This window comes from Oryctolagus cuniculus, chromosome 17 (assembly GCF_051225735.1).
Source record: "Oryctolagus cuniculus isolate XC-2025 breed Fujian yellow rabbit chromosome 17, ASM5122573v1, whole genome shotgun sequence".
Lineage (NCBI taxonomy): Eukaryota > Metazoa > Chordata > Mammalia > Lagomorpha > Leporidae > Oryctolagus > Oryctolagus cuniculus.
Window position 1 is genome coordinate 41,903,880 of NC_142883.1, and position 20,195 is coordinate 41,924,074.

At 54.9% G+C, this 20,195-nt stretch overlaps 3 protein-coding genes across 34 annotated transcripts in view; 1 reads left to right on the forward strand and 2 right to left on the reverse strand.

The window, feature by feature from the left end:
- The window catches only part of RNF135 (ring finger protein 135), a 16,771-nt gene extending 12,328 nt beyond the window's left edge, over positions 1–4,443 (reverse strand). For 3 of the 5 annotated variants that reach the window (XR_016223853.1, XM_089317431.1, XM_051824646.3), the window contains exon 1: positions 3,776–4,433. Coding sequence is in view for 4 of the 5 variants with exons in the window: in XM_089317431.1 (XP_089173557.1) it covers positions 3,776–4,327 (552 nt within the window). In the remaining variant the exon portion in view is untranslated. Of the gene's footprint in view, positions 1–3,775 lie in introns of all 5 variants that reach the window. The other 2 variants (XM_051824640.3, XM_070061078.2) reach the window with 2 other exon arrangements.
- On the forward strand, positions 3,642–15,180 carry LOC127484365 (uncharacterized). Of its 21 annotated transcripts, none has more exons than XR_016223870.1 (5): positions 3,815–3,955; positions 12,991–13,091; positions 13,381–13,447; positions 13,794–13,884; positions 14,915–15,180. XR_016223870.1 is itself a non-coding variant. In XM_089317436.1 (5 exons), the coding sequence occupies exons 1-5, from the start codon at positions 12,441–12,443 to the stop codon at positions 15,015–15,017; spliced, it is 453 nt and encodes a 150-aa protein (XP_089173562.1). In that variant the 5' UTR covers positions 12,308–12,440; the 3' UTR covers positions 15,018–15,180. The 21 variants fall into 21 exon arrangements, 3 of the variants coding, with proteins under 3 accessions (XP_089173562.1, XP_089173563.1, XP_089173564.1); XR_016223854.1 differs by lacking the exon at positions 3,815–3,955 and adding an exon at positions 12,308–12,531 and having other exon boundaries at positions 13,347–13,447; XM_089317436.1 differs by lacking the exon at positions 3,815–3,955 and adding an exon at positions 12,308–12,531.
- Positions 8,047–20,195, reverse strand: part of ADAP2 (ArfGAP with dual PH domains 2) — a 23,534-nt gene continuing 11,385 nt past the window's right edge. For 2 of the 8 annotated variants that reach the window (XM_017349004.4, XM_089317435.1), the window contains 6 exons: positions 17,066–17,149; positions 13,849–13,911; positions 12,632–12,709; positions 11,834–12,059; positions 10,297–10,440; positions 8,047–9,655 (listed from right to left, as the gene is read on the reverse strand). In XM_017349004.4, coding sequence (XP_017204493.2) covers positions 10,301–10,440; positions 11,834–12,059; positions 12,632–12,709; positions 13,849–13,911; positions 17,066–17,149 — 591 coding nt within the window. In that variant the 3' untranslated portion in view covers positions 8,047–9,655; positions 10,297–10,300. Of the gene's footprint in view, positions 9,710–10,296; positions 10,441–11,095; positions 11,444–11,833; positions 12,060–12,095; positions 12,301–12,631; positions 12,710–13,848; positions 13,912–17,065; positions 17,150–20,195 lie in introns of those variants that run through there. The other 6 variants (XM_089317433.1, XM_051824641.3, XM_002718943.6 and 3 more) reach the window with 6 other exon arrangements.

Sequence of the window (20,195 nt, forward strand, 5' to 3'; positions counted from 1 at the left end):
TCTCTCTCACTGTCCACTCTGTCAAAAATTTAAAAACAAAACAAAAAAAAGATTTATTTTAGGGGGCCAGCACCATGGCTCACTTGGTTAATCCTCCGCCTGCGGGCTGGTATCCCATATGTGCACTGGGTTCTAGTCCCGATTGCTCCTCTTCCAGATTAGCTCTCTGCTATGGCCCAGGAAGGCAGTGGAGGATGGCCCAAGTGCTTGGGCCCCTGCACCCACATGGGAGACCAGGAGGGGGCACCTTGCTCCTGGCTTTGGATCGGCACAGCGCCGGCCATAACAGTCATTTTGGAGGTGAACCAATGGAAGGAAGACCTTTCTCTCTCTCTCTCTCTCTCTCTCTCTCTCTCTCTCTCTCACTGTCTACAACACTACCTGTCAAATAAAAAAAAAAGATTTATTTCATTTATTTAAAGGACAGAGTTACAGCGAAAGGTAGAGACATAGAGAGAGAGAGTCCAATTTCCATCTGCTGTTTCACTCCCCCAATTTGCAGCAACAGCCAGAGCTGAGCTGATCCAAAGCCAGGAGCTTCTTCCGGGTCTCCCACATGGATGCAGGGGCCCAAGGACTTGGGCTGTCTTCTACTGCTTTCCCAGGTCACAGCAGAGAGCTGGATCTGAAGTGAAGCAGCCACGATTCAAACTGCCACCCCTACGGAATGCTGGCACAGCAAGGCAGGGGTTTAACCCACTGCGCCACAGTGCTGGCCCCTGCTCCATTTCTGATCCAGCTCCCAGTTAATGCGCCTGAGAATGCAGCAGAAGATGGTTCAAGTGCTTGGGCCCCTGCCACCCATGTGGGAGATGCAGATAGAATTCCAGGATCCTGGCTTCCACCTTCCCCAGCCTTAGCTGTTGTGGCCTCTTGGCATGGGGAGGAGTGAGGGAACTCAGGGTGGAAGATCTCTCTTTCTCTAACTCTGCCTTTCAAATAAGTAAATAAATCTTTAAAAAAGAATGAAACATCTGGGGCCAGCGCCGTGACTCACTTGGTTAATCCTCCGCCTGCGGCGCTGGCATCCCATATGGGTGCCGGGTTCTAGTCCTGGTTGCTCCTCTTCCAGTCCAGCTCTCTGCTGTGGCCTGGGAGGGCAGTGGAGGATGGCCCAAGTGCTTGGGCCCCTGCACCCACATGGGAGACCAGGAGGAAGCACCTGGCTCCTGGCTTTGGATTGGCATAGCTCCAGCCGTAGTGGCCATTTTGGGGGTGAGCCAACGGAAGGAAGACCTTTCTTTCTGTCTCTCTCTCACTGTCTAATTCTATCTGTCAAAAAAAAAAAAAAAAGAATAAAACATCTAAGAAAATTTAAACAAAGAGGTGAAAGGCTTATACAGTGAAAACTATATCAATAGGCTAATCCTCCACCTTGCGGCGCCGGCACACCGGGTTCTAGTCCCAGTTGGGGCACCGGATTCTGTCCCGGTTGCCCCTCTTCCAGGCCAGCTCTCTGCTATGGCCAGGGAGTGCAGTGGAGGATGGCCCAGGTGCTTGGGCCCTGCACCCCATGGGAGACCAGGAAAAGCACCTGGCTCCTGGCTCCTGCCAGGATCAGCGCGGTGCGCCGGCTGCAGCGGCGGCCATTGGAGGGTGAACCAGCGGCAAAGGAAGACCTTTCTCTCTCTGTCTCTCTCTCTCACTGTCCACTCTGCCTGTCAAAAAAAAAAAAAAAAAAAAAAAAAAAAAAAAAAAAAAGAAAACTATAAAACATCACTGAAGTAGAGAGTATTTTGGAAAGACATGCTATATTTTGGGGAAAGAAGACTTAACATTGTTAAATGTCAATGCTACCCCTAAGCAATCTACAGATTCAGCACAATTGCTATAAACAGTACAACACCCTTTTTTTGTGCAAGTGGAAACCTAATTCAAATGGAATTGCAAGGGGCCTTGAACAGCCAAAACAATCTTGAAACAGAACAATGTCAAACTTGCAATTTCCAATTCAAAATTTACTACAAAGCTATGGGAATCAAAACAATGGGGCACTGGCATAAGGACAGACACATAGGCAAATGGAGTACAACTGAGACCAGAAATAAACCAAAACATCTATTATCAATAGATTCTTACAGAGATGACAACTCCACTCACTGGAGAACAGTCTCTTCAGTAAATGGGGCCAGGACAACTAGACATCACATTTATTTAATTGATGCGACAGAGAGGAAGGAAGGATGAGATGGGGAGAGAGAGAGATATCTTCTATCTGCTGGTTTATTCCCCAAATGTCCCCCAAGAACCAGGCTGGGCCAGGCTGAAGCCAAGAGCCAGGAGCTTCTTCTGGTTCTCCCATGTGGGTACAGGGGCCCAAGCACCTGGGCCATCCTCCGCTGCTTCCCCTGGCCATCAGCAGGGAGCTGGATTGGAAGTAGAGCAGCGGGGACTCAACAGTGATGCCAGCACTGCAGGCAATGGTAACTTGCTATGTCACAGGTATTAATCACAAAAACTGATGGACGGAATTTTAAAAATGTGATCTTATATGTGTTACAACATGAGTGCCCCTAGAAAACATTTTGATGAGAGAAGCCAGCCATCAAGGGACAGAGAATGCATTCTAGTTGCATGAAGCATCTAGAATAGGCAACTCACATAGAAAGCAGGTTAGACGCCAGGGGCTGTTAAGTGGGCATAGTGTTGGGGATTGTACTGTGGCATGGTGGGTAAGGATGCTACCTGTGACACTCGCATCCCATATAGGCGCTAGTTTAAGTCCCGGCTGCTCCACATCCAGTCCAGCTCCCTGCTAATGACCTGGGAAAAGCAGCAGAAGATGGCCCAAGTGCCTGGGCCCCCACCACCTATGTGGGAGACCCAAATGAAGCTCCTGGCTCTTGGTTTTAGCCTGGCCTAGACCCAGCCATTGCAGCCACCTGGGGAGTGAACCAATGCATAGAAGGTCTCTCTCTCTCTCTAACATGGACTTTCAAAATAAACCTTTAAAAAAAAGGGGGGGTATAGCGGGGCTAGTGCTGTGGGGCAGCAGGTAAAGCTGCTGCCTGCAGTGCCAGCATCCCATGTGGGTGCCAGTTTGAGTCCTGGCTGCTCCACTTCCGATCCAGCTCTCTGCTATGGTCTGGGAAAGCAGTAGAAGATGGCGCAAGTCCTTGGGCTCTTGCACCTGTGTGGGAGACCCAGAGGACATTCCTGGCTCCATTGCACAGCTCTGGCCCTTGTGGGCATCTGGGGAGTGACCCAGCGGATGGAAGATCTCTCTCTCTCTCTCTCTCTGCCTCTGCCTCTCTGTAACTCTGCCTTTCAAATCAATCTTAAAAAAAAATAAAGATAAGCATTTCTGTTTATGTTGATGAAAACTGGGGAAAAGAGAGGTATAACCACAGAAGCAATTAATGCTGAATTGTACACTTACAAGATCGTTAAAATAACAAATGCTACATATATAAACACAGTAAATTTTATGACATATATAACCACAATACATTATGATATATAAAACCACAATAAATTTTATGATATATACATACAAACAATAAAAAGTGTTTCAGAGAGAAACCGCAGAAAGACTGGGAAGAAGCAGAAATAAGCTAAGATGCAGAGCAGCTCGGTTGCAGAGATTTAAGGAAATTTGATTTTTTTTTTTTTTTTTTTTTTTTGCTTCTTCATACTTCTCCGGACTTTCTCATAGATTCTCCCCAGAGCAGGGGAGAGACTCTGGGAGGGAAGAAACTAAGGTAAAACAGGACCGATGAGGCAGCTGGGAAGGAGCCCGGGGGCGGGCGCCGGAGCTGCGGGAGGGGCGGCCTACCCGCGGCGGGGCCGCGCGGGCGGCGGGTGCGGGGTCCGCGTCCAGCTCCCGCGCCGCGCGGCTGTACTTGTCGGCCAGGTCTTGCAGCAGCGTGTTCTTCCGCAGCCGCGGCGGCTGCGCCGCGCCCTCGCGGCAGGTGGGGCAGGCCCAGCGGCGCCGCGCGTCGCGCGAGTCCCACAGGTGAGTGAGGCAGTGACGGCAAAAGCTGTGGCCGCAGGGCAGCGTCACGGGCCAGGACAGCAGCCCGTGACAGATGATGCAGCCCAGGTCGTCCTCGGTCAGCCACACGGGCACGGCCGGACTGCAGCCCGGGCCCGCCATGGCGGCGCGGAAGTAGCGGTGCCGTGCGGCGGGCGCGTGTCTCCGCGGGCTCCTCCCTCGCTCTTCCTCTTCCCCTGCTGGCCCCGTCGCTTGCGGCCACCGCTCCCCGGAGCTGCCTTCTGCTCTGGGCACAGCCGCCTGCTGGTGCGGCCTCCCGAAGCGTGTGCGAGCCCGCAGATGTCCCCCTGTTACGCGGCAGCCCCGGCGCCCGGGACCCGCACAGGGGTGCATGGGGCCAGCCTCCTGCTGTTGCACACGCTGCGGGGCAGCAGAAGATGGCTGGAGGACCCCGGTCCCTGCACCCTCCTGGGAGACCCGAATTGAGCTCCTTGGCTCCTGGCTTCAGCGTGGCCCCAGCCCTGGCTGTCGTGGGCATTTGGGGAGTGAACCGGAAGATGGAAGATCTCTCTTAGTCTCTCAAATAAAATGAAAATGAGTGTATTTTTAAAATTAATGCATCTTGGGCAACTCTTGGGAGGAAGAAGGATCCGATTTAGGAACTGAGCAAATGCGCCCACGAGGTGTCACCGCCGGCGTGCGTTCGCAGGATGAACTGCCGGCACGGACCCCTCCCAGGGCTGCAGCCTACGCAGGGGTTTTGTTAAGGCCAACCCCTGTCATGGTAACATGCTAGAGCGCCTCTGAAATCGTTTTCATAACCCGCAACTGTGCTGCTGTGTCCTTACTGCGCTCTGCGGGTCAGAAGTGCCATAACCAACCGGACAAAAAACAGGGGCAGCGACCCTGGCCCGGCTCCCGTTCTGCTCGCCCGCCTCCTACTCCAGTCCTGAGCACTAGGCAACCAGAATTGTTAGCGCTGCACCAGGTCCTTCCCTACGAAGACCCAAAGCAGTGAAGGAACTTCCAGGCCGGCCTCGCCCTGCGGGAGTGGCACAGAGCAGAACCTGTAGCTGGTCAGTGGAAATGAAAGCGCCACGGCTTGTGCTGCTTCACCACATCTGGCCTGAACTCCACGCAGGACCCAGGTGTGACTAATATCCCAGCACTGTGAGTGACGTGTTTCACTTCGTCTGTGCAATATTTCCAACATTTTCCGGTGCTAGAGAAATAGTTTAATTGGAACTTCTCTGACCCATTTGAAACACAGAGAAGTAATACATGCAGCTTCCCAGCAGCTTTTTAAATTTGTGTATTTGAAAGGCAGAGTGACAGAGAGAGAGAGGGAGAGACAGAAAAATATCTTCCATCTGCTGGTTCACTCCCCAAATGGCCACAACATCCAGGGCTGCGCCAGGCTGAAGCCAGGAGCCAGGAACTCCTTCTGGATCTCCCATGGGGGCAGCAGGAGCCCAAGCATCTTAGACCATCTTCTGCTGCCTTCGCAAGAGCACCCACAGGAAGCTGGATCAGAAGTGGAGCAGCTGGGACTTGAACCTGCACTGGCATATGGAATGCCATTGACAAAGCAGCAGCTCAACCAGCTGCACCACAACACAGGCCCCTGGTTTGTCTTTTGTTGAACTGCAACTCTCAGTTGCAACTCTCATCACCCTGTATGTCTGGTAATACTGCTTGTCTTGAGAAATGCATAATCTGGGGTCAGCGATGTTGCCTAGCAGGTTAAGCCACCACCTGTGAGGCCTGTATCCTATTTCATCCGGGTTCCAATTCTGGCTGCTTCCTGTCCAACTCCCTGCTGATGCACCTGGGAAAGCAGTGGAATATGGCTCAAGTACTTGGGCCCCTGCACCCATGTGGGAGACTTAGATGAGCCTTCTTTCTCCTGGCTTAGGCCTGGCCCAGCCACGACCGTTGTGGCCATTTGGAAAGTGAACCAGGGCATAAAAGGCCCCTCTCTCTGCTTTCAAATAAATAAATCCTTAAAAAAAGAAAAATACATGAACTGATCTCAGTATAGCCTCGCCAGTCTTTTTAGAATTGCTGTACTCATGTACTAACTGCATGAATTTTCTGTCCTTTTACCTTCGACTTACTGATTGCACTAGATTTGTCTTGGAGACAATGTGTAATTGGGTCTCGCTTTCTTATCCACTCTGCCAATAGTGCACTTTGAGTATTTAATCCACCAACATTTTTTTTTTTTTTTTTTGACAGGCAGAGTGGACAGTGAGAGAGAGAGACAGAGAGAGAAAGGTCTTCCTTTGCCGTTGGTTCACCCTCCAATGGCCGCCGCGGCCGGCGCACCGCGCTGATCCGATGGCAGGAGCCAGGAGCCAGGTGCTTTTCCTGGTCTCCCATGGGGTGCAGGGCCCAAGCACCTGGGCCATCCTCCACTGCACTCCCTGGCCACAGCAGAGGGCTGGCCTGGAAGAGGGGCAACCGGGACAGAATCCGGCGCCCCAACCGGGACTAGAACCCGGTGTGCCGGCGCCGCTAGGCGGAGGATTAGCCTAGTGAGCCGCGGCGCCGGCCTCCACCAACATTTAATGTAATTACTTACCGATGTGATTGGGTCTGGATTTTGCTCTTTGTTTTCTACTTCTCCCATTTATTCCTTATGCCTTCAACCTGCCTTTCCTAGGTTAATTTAATGATTTTTATAATTCTACTTCAGTTTCTTTGTTGGCTTTAAAATTTTATTTATTTTCATTTTATTTGAAAAGAAGAGAGACAGAAATCTTCCATCTGCTGGTTCACTTCTCAGATGCCTACAACAGCCAGGACTGGGTCAGGTTAAAGTCAGGAGCCCACGGGCCAGCGTCGTGGCTCACTTGGCTAATCCTCTGCCTGCGGCACCAGCATCCCAAATGGGTGCCAGGTTCTAGTCCTGGTTGCTCCTCTTCCAGTCCAGCTCTCTGCTGTGGCCCGGGAGGGCAGTGGAGGATGGCCCAAGTGCTTGGGCCCCTGCACCTGCATGGGAGACCAGGAGGAAGCACCTGGCTCCTGGCTTCGGATCAACACAGCGCCGGCCATAGCAGCCATTTGGGGGGTGAATCAATGGAAGGAAGACCTTTCTCTCTGTCTCTCTCTCTGTAACTCTGCCAAATAATAATAAAAAAAAAAAAGTCAGGAGCCTACTCCCACATGGGGTCTCCCACATGGGTAGCAAGGACCCAACAGCTTCAGCCATCACCCACTGCTTCCTGGGAGGCACTAGCAGGAAGCTGGATCTGAAGTGGAGAAACCAGGTCTCACCCCAGGTGCTGTGGTGGAAAATACTATGTCTCAGGCAGTGACTTCACTGCTACGCCAGATGCCTGCCCGTCTGTTGGCTTCTTAGCTACACCTCTTTGCATTCTGTGTTCCGTGGTTGCTTTAAGGATCATAATACATATCCTTGACTTTCTGGGAAGAAAGGAGAGCCTCCCCGTCTCCCTCGGTGCAGGTGAGCTCTGTTAGCACACAGGCAACACTCACCCCACTGCACAGCCCTGTGGAAGGCCTGCCTCCCCCAGCAGGGACAAGTGACCTTTAAAAAAGAACTATGGAGTTTAAGATGCTTATTTATCTATTTGAGAAACAGAGAGAGAGCAAGCAAGCACTCCAATCTGCTAGCTCACTCCTTAATGCCTGCAGCAGCCAGGATGGGGCCATTGCTGAAGCTGGGAGCAAGGAATTCCATCCAGATCTCTCACATGAGTGGCAGGGACCCAGTCCTGGGCCCTCAGTGCTGCCTCCCGGGGTCTGCATGAGCAGGAAGCTGGAGTCGGGCATCCAGCACTTGAACATGGAATGCAGGCGTCTTAACCACCGGGCCCAATGCCCATCCCAGCACCCATCATCTTGTACTTCCTGCTTGGCTCCGAGCCTGGCACCTGGAACATGGTCAGAAACACTTGTTACTTACACTGAATTTCACGACTGAGTGCAGTGTCCTCGTTTTAAAGAGACGTAGAGTAAATTTTTCTAATGGTGTCAAGTTAGTGGCAGGGCCAGACCCCGGCTGGCTGTCTCCACCGTGGAGAGCAGGTGCCCTCAGCATGTTCCTTTCCTTCCAGGGCACTGGGGCTGATCGATGCAGCTGTTGCTTTTTATATTATCCAGGCTTTTATTCCTTCTAACATTGCACAAAGATGGAATTCTCAAGGCAAAGCTTTGACTCGTACAGAAAACTCACTACTTTTGAAGAGTGAAAAGTGGATGTTTTAAAATTTTCCCCCAACTTTTTAGTTTGAAAATCTTGAAATCAACATAAAATTTACATGAATAGGACACTAAATACCCATCTGTACTCTATCTGGATTCATCAGTTGCAAACATTTTGCACAAGGGCACTCCCCACACTTTTTTTTTTTTTAATATTTATTTATTTGATGGCCAGTGCCGCAGCTCACTAGGCTACTCTTCCACTTGCAGCACTCCGGGTTCTGGTCCCGGTTAGGGCGCCAGTTCTGTCCTGGTTGTTCCTCTTCTAGTCCAGCTCTCTGCTGTGGCCCAGGAGTGCAGTGGAGGATGGCCCAAGTGCTTGGGTCCTGCACCCGCCTGGGAGACCAGGAGGGAGCACCTGGCTCCTGGCTTCGAATCGGTGCAGTGTGCCAGCCGTGGCGGCCATTTGGAGGGTGAACCAACGGAAGGAAGACCTTTCTTTTTGTCCTCTCTCTCACTGTCTAACTCTGCCTGTCCAAAAAAAAAAAAAAAAAAAGTATTTATTTGAAAGGCAGAGTTAGAGAGATATTCCTGCCACTGGTTCACTCATAATATGGCTACAATGGCAGAAGCTGGGCAAGGCTGAAGCCAGGAGCCAGGAGCTTCGTGCAGGTCTCCCTCATGGGTGCAGGGGCCCAAGCACTTGCTTCATCCTCTGCTGCTTTCCCAGACGCATTAGCAGGGAGCTGGCTCAGAAGTGGAGCAGCCAGGACTGGATCCAGCTCTCCTATGTGGCCTAACCCTGCCCCCAGCACTGGCCCCTCCCCCACATATTTACATACTCTGTACAAGTATGTGTACACATACACTGATTTTCTTGCTGAGCCATTTAAGAAATCAGTTGTAGACATGACATTTGATCCTTAAATACTTCAGCATGTGTCTCCTAAGAACAAGAGCATTCTACAAAAACAGGGCATAGTTATCAGTCTTACAGCACTATTAGCCAATATACATTCATATTTCCAGACTCCGATTTCTCCAGTTCTGCCCTTGCCAGATCCAGGGTCCAATCAAGAGTCGACTTGGTTGCCGAGTCTTCGTCTCCTTGAACCTCGGGCAGTTCCCAGATTACTTCCCCTTTCGCGGCACTGACGGTTTGGCGAGTCCAGGCCAGTTGTTCAGCACAAGGTCTCCAAGGTGCATTTGCCTGGTGAGGTCCTCACGTTTAGATCCAGACTAAACTTTCTGGGTGTGGGCCAGATGCCACCTGCATGAGGCATCACGTGGTGTGAGGAAGTCCTGGCCCGCGTGGCCATTTCAAGCCTGGGTGTACGCAGGACGCGGGAGGCACACGTGTTCATCTGTGTGCCAGAGCCCCAGGTCCCCGAGGCTGGCCAGCGGCGGAGGCTGCTGACTGTGAGGCACTTCCTCTGGGCGGCCAGGCCCAAGGTGCACACTTCTTCCCATCAGGAGCTCCAGGTGTTCAGTGGGCAGCCAGCTCCTGGGGGACCAGTCACCTGCTGCTCTGGCCACTCCCTGTTGATGCAGCTACAAGCGAAGAGAAGGGGGGCTGAGGGAGGTGGCGGTGCTGGTGCAGGCCTGCTGGAGGGAAGAGACAGCAAGGAGACAGGCTGACAGTGACAGAGGGCGCCAGAGTGAAAAACAGACCAAAAACGTAAGGACAGACAGCAGAGGACAGACAGCAGAGGAGGAGAGAAAAACAGACACAGACAGAAACTCAGACACATAAGCCCACAGAGGAAGAAAAAGCACCAGGGGCCGGGGTTGTGGTGCAGGGGTTAAGATGCCAGCATCCCATATTGAAATGCTGGCTGAAGTCCTGGCTGCTCCATTTCTGATCCAGCTCCCTGCTAATGTGCCTGGGAAAACAGCAGAAGCTGGCCCAAGTGCTTGGACCCCTACTACCCACATGGGAGACCCAGATGGAGTTCCTGAATCCTGGCATCCACCTGGCCCAGCTCCAGCCATTTGGGAAGTGAACCAGCAGATGGAAGATCTCCCTCTCTCTCTCTCTGCCTTTCAAATAAAATAAATAGTTTTAAAAAATTAAAATGTTAAAAGAAAGGTGACATGCTTTGCTAGCAGTTTCTAAAACTTTTTGAGGCACTGTGGCTTTGGCTCTGGGACAGTGGGTGGACTCCAGCCCCCAGGGGACCACGCGGTGTCACCTGCTCAGTCTGTACTTTTCCAAACACAAAACATCTCCGTGGTGCCCCTGAAGTCAGGCCCTGGGTGGGAAGTTTCCTGCTGCAGTTCGTCACTCTCCTCTCTTTCCACAGGGCTGGGGGCACACAGGGAAGCCCCCTGGTGACCTGTGGTGAGGAGGAGCAGAAGAGAGGACAGGGCTAAGACACCAGAAATAGCCTGCCCTGGGCAGTGGGGAAGAATTCAGACCCCCAGGAGCTGCCCAGCAGGGGTGGCCGTGCCAGGGGGTGGGAGCAGGACACTGCTCAGCCCCAGGAGATGCCAGCCCCCCCTGCTAGAAGCTTACTGAGAAGGGCTCCACTGGAGGATCTTACTGCACACCGGGACTCCCAGGAACGCCCACGCTCTGTGCTCTTTGGCAGGAAGAGGTGACAGCGCATGGTCCGGGCTCTCCTGTGGCACTGCTGTGAGGCAGCCCCTCAGCCCTCAGCCAAAAAAACTCCAGCCCCCGATTCTTTTTTTTTTTTCCTTTTTCTTTCTTTTTCTTTTTTTTTTTTTTTTTTGATAGACAGAGTGGACAGAGAGAGAGAGACAGAGAGAAAGGTCTTCCTTTTGCCGTTGGTTCACCTTCCAATGGCCACTGAGGCCAGCATGCTGTGGCCAGCGTACCGCGCTGATCCAAAGCCAGGAGCCAGGTGCTTCTTCTGGTCTCCCATGGGGTGCAGGACCCAAGCACTTGGGCCATCCTCCACTGCACTCCCTGGCCACAGCAGAGAGCTGGCCTGGAAGAGGGGCAACTGGGAAAGAATCTGGCGTCCCGACTGGGACTAGAACTGGTATGCCGGCGCCGCTAGGCGGAGGATTAGTCTGGTGAGCCGCGGCGCTGGCCCTGATCCTTTTTTTAAATAAAATTCTTAAAGACTTATTTATTTGAAAGGCAGAGTTATAGAGACACAGAGGGAGAGAGGAAAAAAGATGGAGAGAAGAAGAGGAGAAGGACAGAGAGAGGTCTTCCATCCGCTGGTTCACTCCTCAAATGGCCACAACAGCCAGTGTTGGGCCAGGCTGAAGCCAGGAGCCAGGAGTTTCATCCTGGTCTCCCAAGTGGGTGGCAGGGGCCCAAGCATTTGGACCATCTTCCACTGCGTTTCCAGGTGCATCAGCAGGGAGCTGGATAGGAAGTGGAACAGGAGGGACTCAAACTGGTGCCTGTGTGGGATACTGGCATTACAGGCCATGGCTTAACCTGCTGTGCCACAATACAGGCCTCCGGGATTGTTTTTAAAGGCAGGATGAAAGAGAGAGAGAGAGAGAGAGAGAGAGACTGGGATTCCTTTTGCTGAATGCCCTCAAGGCAAGAGGAGAGAGGGGAACCCGTGCAGGTCTCCCATGAGGGTGGCAGAGACTCAACTATCTGAGGCATCAGCTGCTGCCCCAGGCCTGCGCTGGTGGGAAGCTGGGATCAGGAGCCAGCAATGGAACTCAGGATGAATGTGTGATGGGGGCAGGTACCCAAACTGCTGGGCCAAACCCCGCTAACCCCCAGGCCCCGAGGCTCACCGAGGAGGAGGGGTGTCAGGGGCCGGGCCAGGACCTCCCGCAGACTCTCCAGCCACTCGCGCTGCTCCTTCTCCGTGGGGCAGGTGAGGACGAATCTCCGCTCTGGGGTGACCACGGTGAGGCCAGCCTTCCAGCGGCTCCCCCGGACGCCCTTGGGCAGGTCTTCACAGACTTCGTACCCGTGCTCCTTGCTCCCGAGGAAGACCTGGCCCTGCTCAAAGGCGTCCTACAATCCGGGCCCGGCGTCCTCAGAGGCTGTCCCTGGGGCAGCGGGGACCCACCCCCCCCAGCCCTCACGGCCCCGCAGGCTCTATCTGGGGAAAGGGCGTGGGTGTCCGCACCGAGATCTCTGCTAGGTGGGAGTTTGAAAGGTGAAATCCCCGACCTACATCACTCAGCGTGCGTTCTGTTCCCTCGTGGAGAAGCCACCAGGCTAGGTACTTCAGTGCACACTGTCGTGGGACCGCCTCCAAGGAGAGCGTTCTTACTTAGCCCATTTTTCAGAGCAGACTAAGGCACACAGAGCCCAGTGCTCTGCCCAGGGTGCAGCCCTGCCAGGGGCGTGGCGGTGCCAGGAGCCCACGCTCCCCCCACTCCCAGCCACTCCATGCCGTGGGCCCCTGGAGACTGGAGGAGGCAGGCACCAGATGTGACCTCAGTGGGCGGCACTGGGCACTCTTGTGAAGCACTTCCTGAAGGTGAGGGCAGGGGAGGCCTCAGGCCCAGGAGATGCCGCCCCACCCCCACCCCCCAGCCCTGGGTGGGGGTCTCCTGGGGAGGGACCACAGCAGCGCTTACCAGTGGGTTCTTGTAATAGAGCAGCCTCCGCTCCTGGGGATCCAGGGCGAACCACCTTTTCTTGAAAGGTTCTCTGTGCTGCAAAAGAGGAAGTCCCTTACCAGGGATGGTGGGCCCCAAGCACTTCCTGAGGTCAGAGGTCAGAGGCCAGCCCAGAGACAGCCATGCAGCCCGGCCTCAGGCCTCCACTCCACGGGCAAGCACCCTGGAAGTCAGATACCCTAACGCTTCCTCCTGGGGTCCCTCAGACCCCCTCCCCAAACCTCCCACCTTCCAGCCCAGCCCCCCCCCGCCGCCAGCTTCTCCCTGCTGCCCGTAGGTGCTGCTTGGGTTAACCCAGGCGCTTCCCTCTTTCTCAGGCTGTGGACAAGGGAGCCTCAAGAAGAGGAAGCTGGGAAATCAGAAGTGGCAGCTGCTCAGGGAGGCTGAGAGTGCTGGCCTGGGCCAGATCCTACCGGAGGTCAGCGGAGCCCTGGGGCGAGGAACACAGGAGGGCTGGGCCCCGGGACTGCTCGCTCTGCCTGCCCTGCCCCCTGGCATGCAGACCCCCCACCCCCACCTGCACCGCTCACTGTCCTCTTAACAAGCATCCTGCAACCAGGCTAAATCTTTCCGAAAGCAAGCCCCAGAATGCTGCCGTGTGGGGCTCAGTTTTTAGGGAGCTCCTTCCACTCCTCCCCTTCTCTTCCTCCTGCTCCCCTCCCCTCCCTCACAGCCACTTGCTGGCCCTGGCCTCCACCTTCACTCAGGCGCCACCTCTCTGGATGTTCCTCCCCAAAGCAGCCAGGCCTCGCCATCCTCCAGGGATAAGAGGGGGTGAGCAGCCACTGGGGTGCACGCTGGGGGAGGGGCATGCCTATGGGGTCCCACTGGTGCATGAGCCTTGGTGCACAAGTGTGTCTGTTAAGCCCTGGGAAGCCCCTGCCCTGCTTTCACAGGCATGGGGCACTTGAGGGGAGTTGAGAGAAGCCGAAGGTGATGAGGCTAAGAGGGGGCTGCCATGAGAGGGAGAGGCCACACCATGCCCACGCCCACGCTGGGCCACAGACCAGCTGACATCTCCTTTGCCACTTGGGCCTTCAGCCCAGGGACGCACGGGTCTCACTTTACTTCCCTTCCCCTCATTCACCCATTCCCTCGCCCTCCCACCCTCCACCCCAAGTTCGGCACCTGCTGCCTCCCTGGACAGGGCCCGGTGAGTCCCCACAGGGACCTACCTTTGGACCCGTCTTCTCCATGAAGCCTTGTTTGAGGTAATTCCTCGTGAGGAGGGGCAGGAGCTGAGGGGAGAGAGACAGAAGCTGGCCCCCTACATATCACCCGAGGGATGGGGTGGGGGGCTGGAGGTTCCCCACTGAGCTTGGCTCCCCATCAAAGGGGAAGTCGGGAATGGGGAAGGATGTGCGGTGGCGGGGGCCATGGGGTTATATTTAGAATGTGCCCTGGATGTAATCTTCATATTTCAATAAAGCCAGTCCACAGCACCCGCGCCGTGCTCAGAGCGTGCAGGACATGGCTGAGCCACCGCTCTTGGAGTCAGGGAGCTTATCTGGAGGGCCCGGTGAGACACAGTTCTCAGCCTCCAAGGAGGGTGGGTCTCACCAGCCTCGCTGCACCCCTGATGAATCCAGGGCGCAGACATGTGCTCAGGAATTCTCTCCAAGTCCTAGAGCTGGAGGCCTGGGGAGCTGGGATTCACAGCCGGGGCTGACGGACACTGAGCCGTGGCCCCAGCACTGCTGCACTGTGACGCTAACATGTGAGCAGGCCAGAGCCTCCTGGCCCTGAGCAGGTCATTGCTGGGGATCCTGGCCCAGGGCCTCCAGGAGGTGGTGGCAGGTTGGGCAGAGCAAGCCCTGGACTAGGCGTCTGGAGGCCTCTGCCAGCTGTGCCACCCTGGTGAGTCCTCTGTCTCTCAGGGCCTGGTTCCCCGGTGTGGAGGAGACTGGATCGTGGGCTCTGGCGGATCCACCTCCAGCCGGCGTCCTGTGCACACAGAGGCGTGCAGGGATACTGGTCTCCTGTGCTCCAGGGGCCAACCTGACAAGTCCAGAACTTCAGACAACAAGGCAGGCTTCCAGGAAGGGGGACGCTGCCCCAGAGCTCAGGGGCCCAGGGCAGGGGCTGGGGAACCACAGTGGAGAGTGAAAGGGGGAACCATAGGAGCTAAACATGAAAACCCCAAGGTGAACATTGGGCCGAGGAGTAAAGGCATCAGTTGGGACACTCGCATCCCTTGTGGGAGTGCTGGGGTTCACGTCTTGGCCTTGCTCTCTATTCCAGAGCTTCTTGTCAATGCACACCCTGGGAGGCGGCAAGTGATGGTTCAAGTACTTGGGTCCCTGCCACCCATGTAGAAGACCTGGACTGTGCTCCTGACTCCTGACTCCAGCCTGGCCCAGCCCTGGCCATTGTTTGCATTCTGAGGGTGAACCAGAGGAGGATGGGAGCTCTCCCTCTCTTGCTCTCTCTCACTCTGCCCCCCCTCAATAAGCAAATTTAAAATTAAGTGATTGATTTTAATTTCATTAAAAAACTTAAAATGTAAACTATGCCACTGCCCTCTCTCATCTGCAGTAGGCTTTAATTCCTGCACTGGGAGAAAGCCAAGTCCCTAACTGCTCAGGATTCTGAACAACAGCCAGCACTGCCAGTGTGGAAACCCCGGGCAGCAGGAGGGAAGTGCTTGGGTCCCGGCTTCCTCCCCTCTCACAATAGCCGTGCTGTGGGTGTCCTCCACCTAGAGACAGGCAGGTGCCCTGAGGTGACACGCATTTCTGATCACAGGGCCACCGCCCCACTGGACTTCGAGGTTTGGGGTGTCTGGATCCTTAAGCTTGCACCAGCCTGGATCACTGCCCCAAACCTCCCGCCGTGCACAGGTGCAGGCTGGGAGGAGGCTGGGGATGGGCAAGGGGGAGTGACAATGGCTCAGGAGTCACGGGAACTCTGGGTCACTGCTGGCCACACCGGCCAGCCAAGATGGGAAGCTTGAGCAGATGAAGTAAGGCTGAGCCTCTGTCCTTTGCCCTTCCTCTCTGGTCAGCAGTCAGCAGTCAGCAGTCCTAATGCCCTGGCCTTGACCAGTTCTGGCCGCTGACTCAGCACACCCACAACCAGGCCATGCTGGGACTGTACCCAGGGAGGTGCTGTCTCAGCGCTGTATCCCAGACACTCAGCTCCCTGCAGACCCTGGAATTAAGGAGCATTTAGGCTTTCAAGGAGGGTCAAAGGATTGGAAACAAGAAAATCCCAGGTGGGGCCGGTGCCATGGCGCAGTAGGTTGATCTTCCACCTGCAGTGCCGACATCCCATTTGGACATTGGTTCTAGTCCCAGCTGCTCCACTTCTGATCCAGCTCTCTGCTACAGCCTGGGAAAGCAGTAGAAGATGGTCCAAGTCCTTGGACCCCTGCACTGGCATGGGAGACTGAGAAGAAGCTCCTGGCTCCCGGTGCAGCTCTGGCTATTGCGGCCATCTGGGGGCATGAACCAACGGAAGGAAAACTTTTCTCTCTGTCTCTCCCTCTCACTGTCTGTAACTCTACCTCTCAAATAAATAAAAAAAATCTAAAAAAAAAAAAAAAAAGAACGAAAGAAAAGAAAATCCCAGGATGAGTATGGTCTTTCCATGCCTATCACTTACAAAATCTTCTTAGAGAGGAACTGAAAAACAGAGAACAGACCACAGTCTCTCAGCTGGAAGGAACTGTGAAGATGTCTGGCCAGCTGCCATCTGACCAACACAGAAACTGCACTTCTCAGAGAGGTTCCACGACCTGGAGGGTCACACAGCAAGTTAGCGACAGAGCTTCCACGAGGACCCAGGTCTCCTGGCTCAAGGCAGCACCTTCTGCCCCACACCTTGTGGGCATGCTCCCCCTCCATGCCTGGGGGAGGCAGATGGGAGTTCTCAGGCCCACCATGACCTTGGCCACGGAAGGCTGAGCTGCTCCTGTGACAATGACAGTGGGGAAGATCTCAGGCCCTTCCTGAGAGCAGAACTCCGCAAGGGGAGGGGAGAAGCTAGGCAGGGACGAGCCCCTGGGTGATTCACTTCTTGCGGGACTTTTCAGTAGGAGTGACTGCCTCTGCTACTGTAATGGGGTGACCAGGCCACAAGCGGCTGTTAGGGATCGTTTGCACTTTTCAGCGGCAGAAGGGGTCAGAAAGAGATGCCGCCACCCTGAGTTCTTTCGTCGCTATGGAGTGGCCTTGCGTCCTGAAGGGGAGAAACAGGCCTGCTTTTTGGAGACCACCTTGCCAGGTGGGGCCGTGAGCCCCCTGCCTCCCTCTGAGGTGCCCAGCCCTCAGGTCTCGGGGCCCTGCCTGCACACAGCCCTGGCCTGACCTCTGAGTGTCTGCGGGTTCAGCAGACAGGTGAGGAGGAGGTGGCGGAGGGGACGCTCAGAAGCTGGGGCCGTGTCCCGCTTACCTCCGACTCCGGGAGCTCAGGGAAGGCCGTTTGCAGGTACTGCAGCCGGGCTGCACGGAGGGCGTTGAACCAGTCCACTATCTCCTGCCGAGAGAAACGCAGAGACCGTGTGGGCAGCCGGGGGCGTGGTGGCAGCAGCTGGCAGCCTCAGGGTTGGGGCATGTGCACACATGTCTACTCAGGGGCACCTGGGGAGGATGCCATCAGAGCTGTATCGTCCAAACTGAGCAGGTAGGCAGCCAGGTCCAGGGCGCACCCCCAGGCTGGGGGAAGGGCGCTGCAGGGAGCTATACAATGGCCTGGGACAGTATTTTTCACGTTGTTGGCTTGTTTATTTGAAAGGCAGAGAGAGAGAGCTCTCATCTGCTGAGCTAGGCCAAAGCCTCGAACTAGAACTCAGTCCAGGTCTCCCATGTGGGTGACAGGGACCCAACAGCCTGGACCGTCACTGCTGCTTCCCAAGGTGTGCATCAGAAGGAAGTTGGAATCGGAAGTGGAGCTGGACTTGAACTCAGGCACACCAGTGTGGGATGTTGCCAGCCCAACTGGTGTCTTAACTGCTAGACCAAATGCCCGTCCTTTCACTTTCCAATGTGTGTAAGACTCACTTGGATGCAGGGACAAGCGTTTGGTGCAGTGGGTAAGACGCTGCTTGGGATACTCACATTTCCTATCAGAGTGCCTAGGTTCGAGTCCCGGCTCTGCTTCCGATGGCAGCTTCCTGCCAGTGTGCACTCCGGGATCAAATGCTGGAGTCCTTGCCACCCGCATTCTAGACTTCTAGCTTGGCCTGACCCAGTCCTGGCTGTTGTGGGCATTTGGGGAATGAATCGGCAGAAGGGAGCTCTCTGTTTCTCTTTCTGCCCTTCAGATAAATCAATTTAAAATCCAGCAGGGAGCTGGATTAGAAATGGAACAGCCAGAGCCCATAGGGGATGCTGGCATTGCAGGCAGTGCTTAACCTGTTAAGCCACTAAAAAAATTTTTTTAATGTAGATTCAGATCAAATAGGCCTGGGACAGGGGACAGGGCTCACGAGAGTCATTCCCTAACACACTCCCAGGTGCCAGGACACTGCTGCTCAGTTGATACAGTGAGAAGGAAGGAGCTAGGAAAGACGTCCTCAGCTGTCCAAGCCTGGCCTCTCCGGGGCGAGGGCGCGGACTGGGGCCACAGCTGGCTTGGCACATTCTGCTGTCGCTCTGGGAGGACACATGCCATGGGGAACCACTGCCTTGCTGATGTGGGATGCAGGTGTGTGTCCTGAGCGGCGGCCTGACCCGCTGTGCCACGATGCCCCTTAGACTCCTCTGAGCCCGCCAAGCCAGAGTTGGGATTGGAAAGTCACTCTGTCTGCCCAAGAGATCTCTCTTTCTCTGTTGCTCCCTCTCTTTGTAACTCTGCCTTTCAAATAAATAAATACATCTTTTAAAAAAAGAAGCAGAGGGGCCGGCATTGTGGCATGCCATAGTGGGTTAAGCTGCCTCCTGCAATGCCAGCATCCCATATGGGCGCTGGTTCGAGTCCCAGCTGCTCCACTTCAGATCCAGCTCCCTGCTGATGTGCCTGGGAAGCAGTGGAAGATGGCCCAAGTGCTTGCATCCCTGCACCCATGTGGGAGACCCAGAAGAAGCTGGCTTCAATGTGGCCCAGCCCGGGCCATTGTGGCCATCTGGGGAGTGAACTGGCAGATAGAAGATTCTCTCTCTCTCTCTCTCTCTTTCCCTCTCTCCCTCTCTCTCCTTCCTGCTCTCTCTGTAACTGTGTCTTTCAAATAAATAGTAAAAAGAAATCTTAAAAAAAAAAAAAAAAAAAAAAGCAGAGCAGCTAGGACGTGAAAGTGCCAGCATTACAAACAGCAGCTTAATGGCTGTGCCACAGCACCGGCACCTGTCCGCTTCACCTTTTTTTTTTTTTTTTTTTTTTTTTTGACAGAGTGGACAGTGAGAGAGAGAGACAGAGAGAGAAATGTCTTCCTTTGCCATTGGTTCACCCTTCAATGGCCGCTGCGGCTGGCGCGCTGCAGCTGGCGCGCTGCGGCCAGCGCACCGCGCTAATCCGATGGCAGGAACCAGGTACTTATCCTGGTCTCCCATGGGGTGCAGGGCCCAAGCACCTGGGCCATCCTCCACTGTACTCCCTGGTCACAGCAGAGAGCTGGCCTGGAAGAGGGGCAACCCGGACAGAATCCGGTGCCCCGACCAGGACTAGAACCCGGTGTGCCGGCGCCGCAGGCGGAGGATTAGCCTAGTGAGCTGCGGTGCCGGCCTCCGCTTCACTTTTAAATCACCATCTGGCTCCTGCAGGCAAGGATTATAATCCCCATTTATGCCCTCCTGACAGAGAGACTGGGCACAAAGTGAAATAGAATGAGCAGCCCCACGTTGTCAGATGCACCACAGCTGGGAGAAAGGGAGGGAGCCAGGTGGCCTGAGGGCAGAGTCCTCGTGGCTGTGAGTGGTATGGAAGAGTAGCCGCCGATGTCCTGCTGGTTTGGCCACCAGGGACCACTTCCATGTCTCCCAGACCGCACAAGTCCTAAGATTCTGGTGAAATGATGAGAGGGAGTGGAGAAGCTCACTCACGCTGGATTCCCTGCCAATCATGGTCAGAGTCCTTTAGTTTACAGAAACAAAGACCCCTGGAGGTACAGAAACCGTGGACCTGCTGTAGAGAAAGCGTGCACTTGCTCATTCCCTACTTATCCTCCTCTCTCTGAGTTCCTGATTCTAACCTCGCAGGAGCCCAGCCACGCCTCTTTTCAGCGCATTCTCAAGCAGAAACCCCCTCCTCCAGAGAGGCTTTGTGAGCCCGCCCCTCCTCCATCAGGATGCACATCATCTGTGCATCCCCAGCCTGACCCCACCCCATCACACAGCCTGTGAGTACCTGGCTCCCTCTCTCCTCCCTGGACTGTGGGTCCCTTGAGGCCCACGGCTCCACCCTACTCACTCCCCGGCACCCTAGCCCCTGGCCCAGTGCTTTGTATCCTGCGGGGCTCAGCAAGGGCTTGTGGGAAGAGAGGATGAGGTGTGAAGGTGGCTACAAGGCTTTGCCCTTTCCACCTGCTACAGTCAGCAGCTCATAACACCTACAGCAACTGAAGTTTGTGGTTCACGGCCACTCCAAC

What these genes read in the sequence shown, in the direction of transcription:
- LOC127484365 (XM_089317436.1), top strand. Translation starts at nt 12,441, where the DNA reads ATGCCGTGGGCCCCTGGAGACTGGAGGAGGCAGGCACCAGATGTGACC. An exon ending in TTGTGAAGCACTTCCTGAAG is followed by an intron (nt 12,532 to 12,990) that starts GTGAGGGCAGGG and finishes CCTCTTTCTCAG; the next exon opens with GCTGTGGACAAGGGAGCCTC. An exon ending in TGGGCCAGATCCTACCGGAG is followed by an intron (nt 13,092 to 13,380) that starts GTCAGCGGAGCC and finishes ACCTTCACTCAG; the next exon opens with GCGCCACCTCTCTGGATGTT.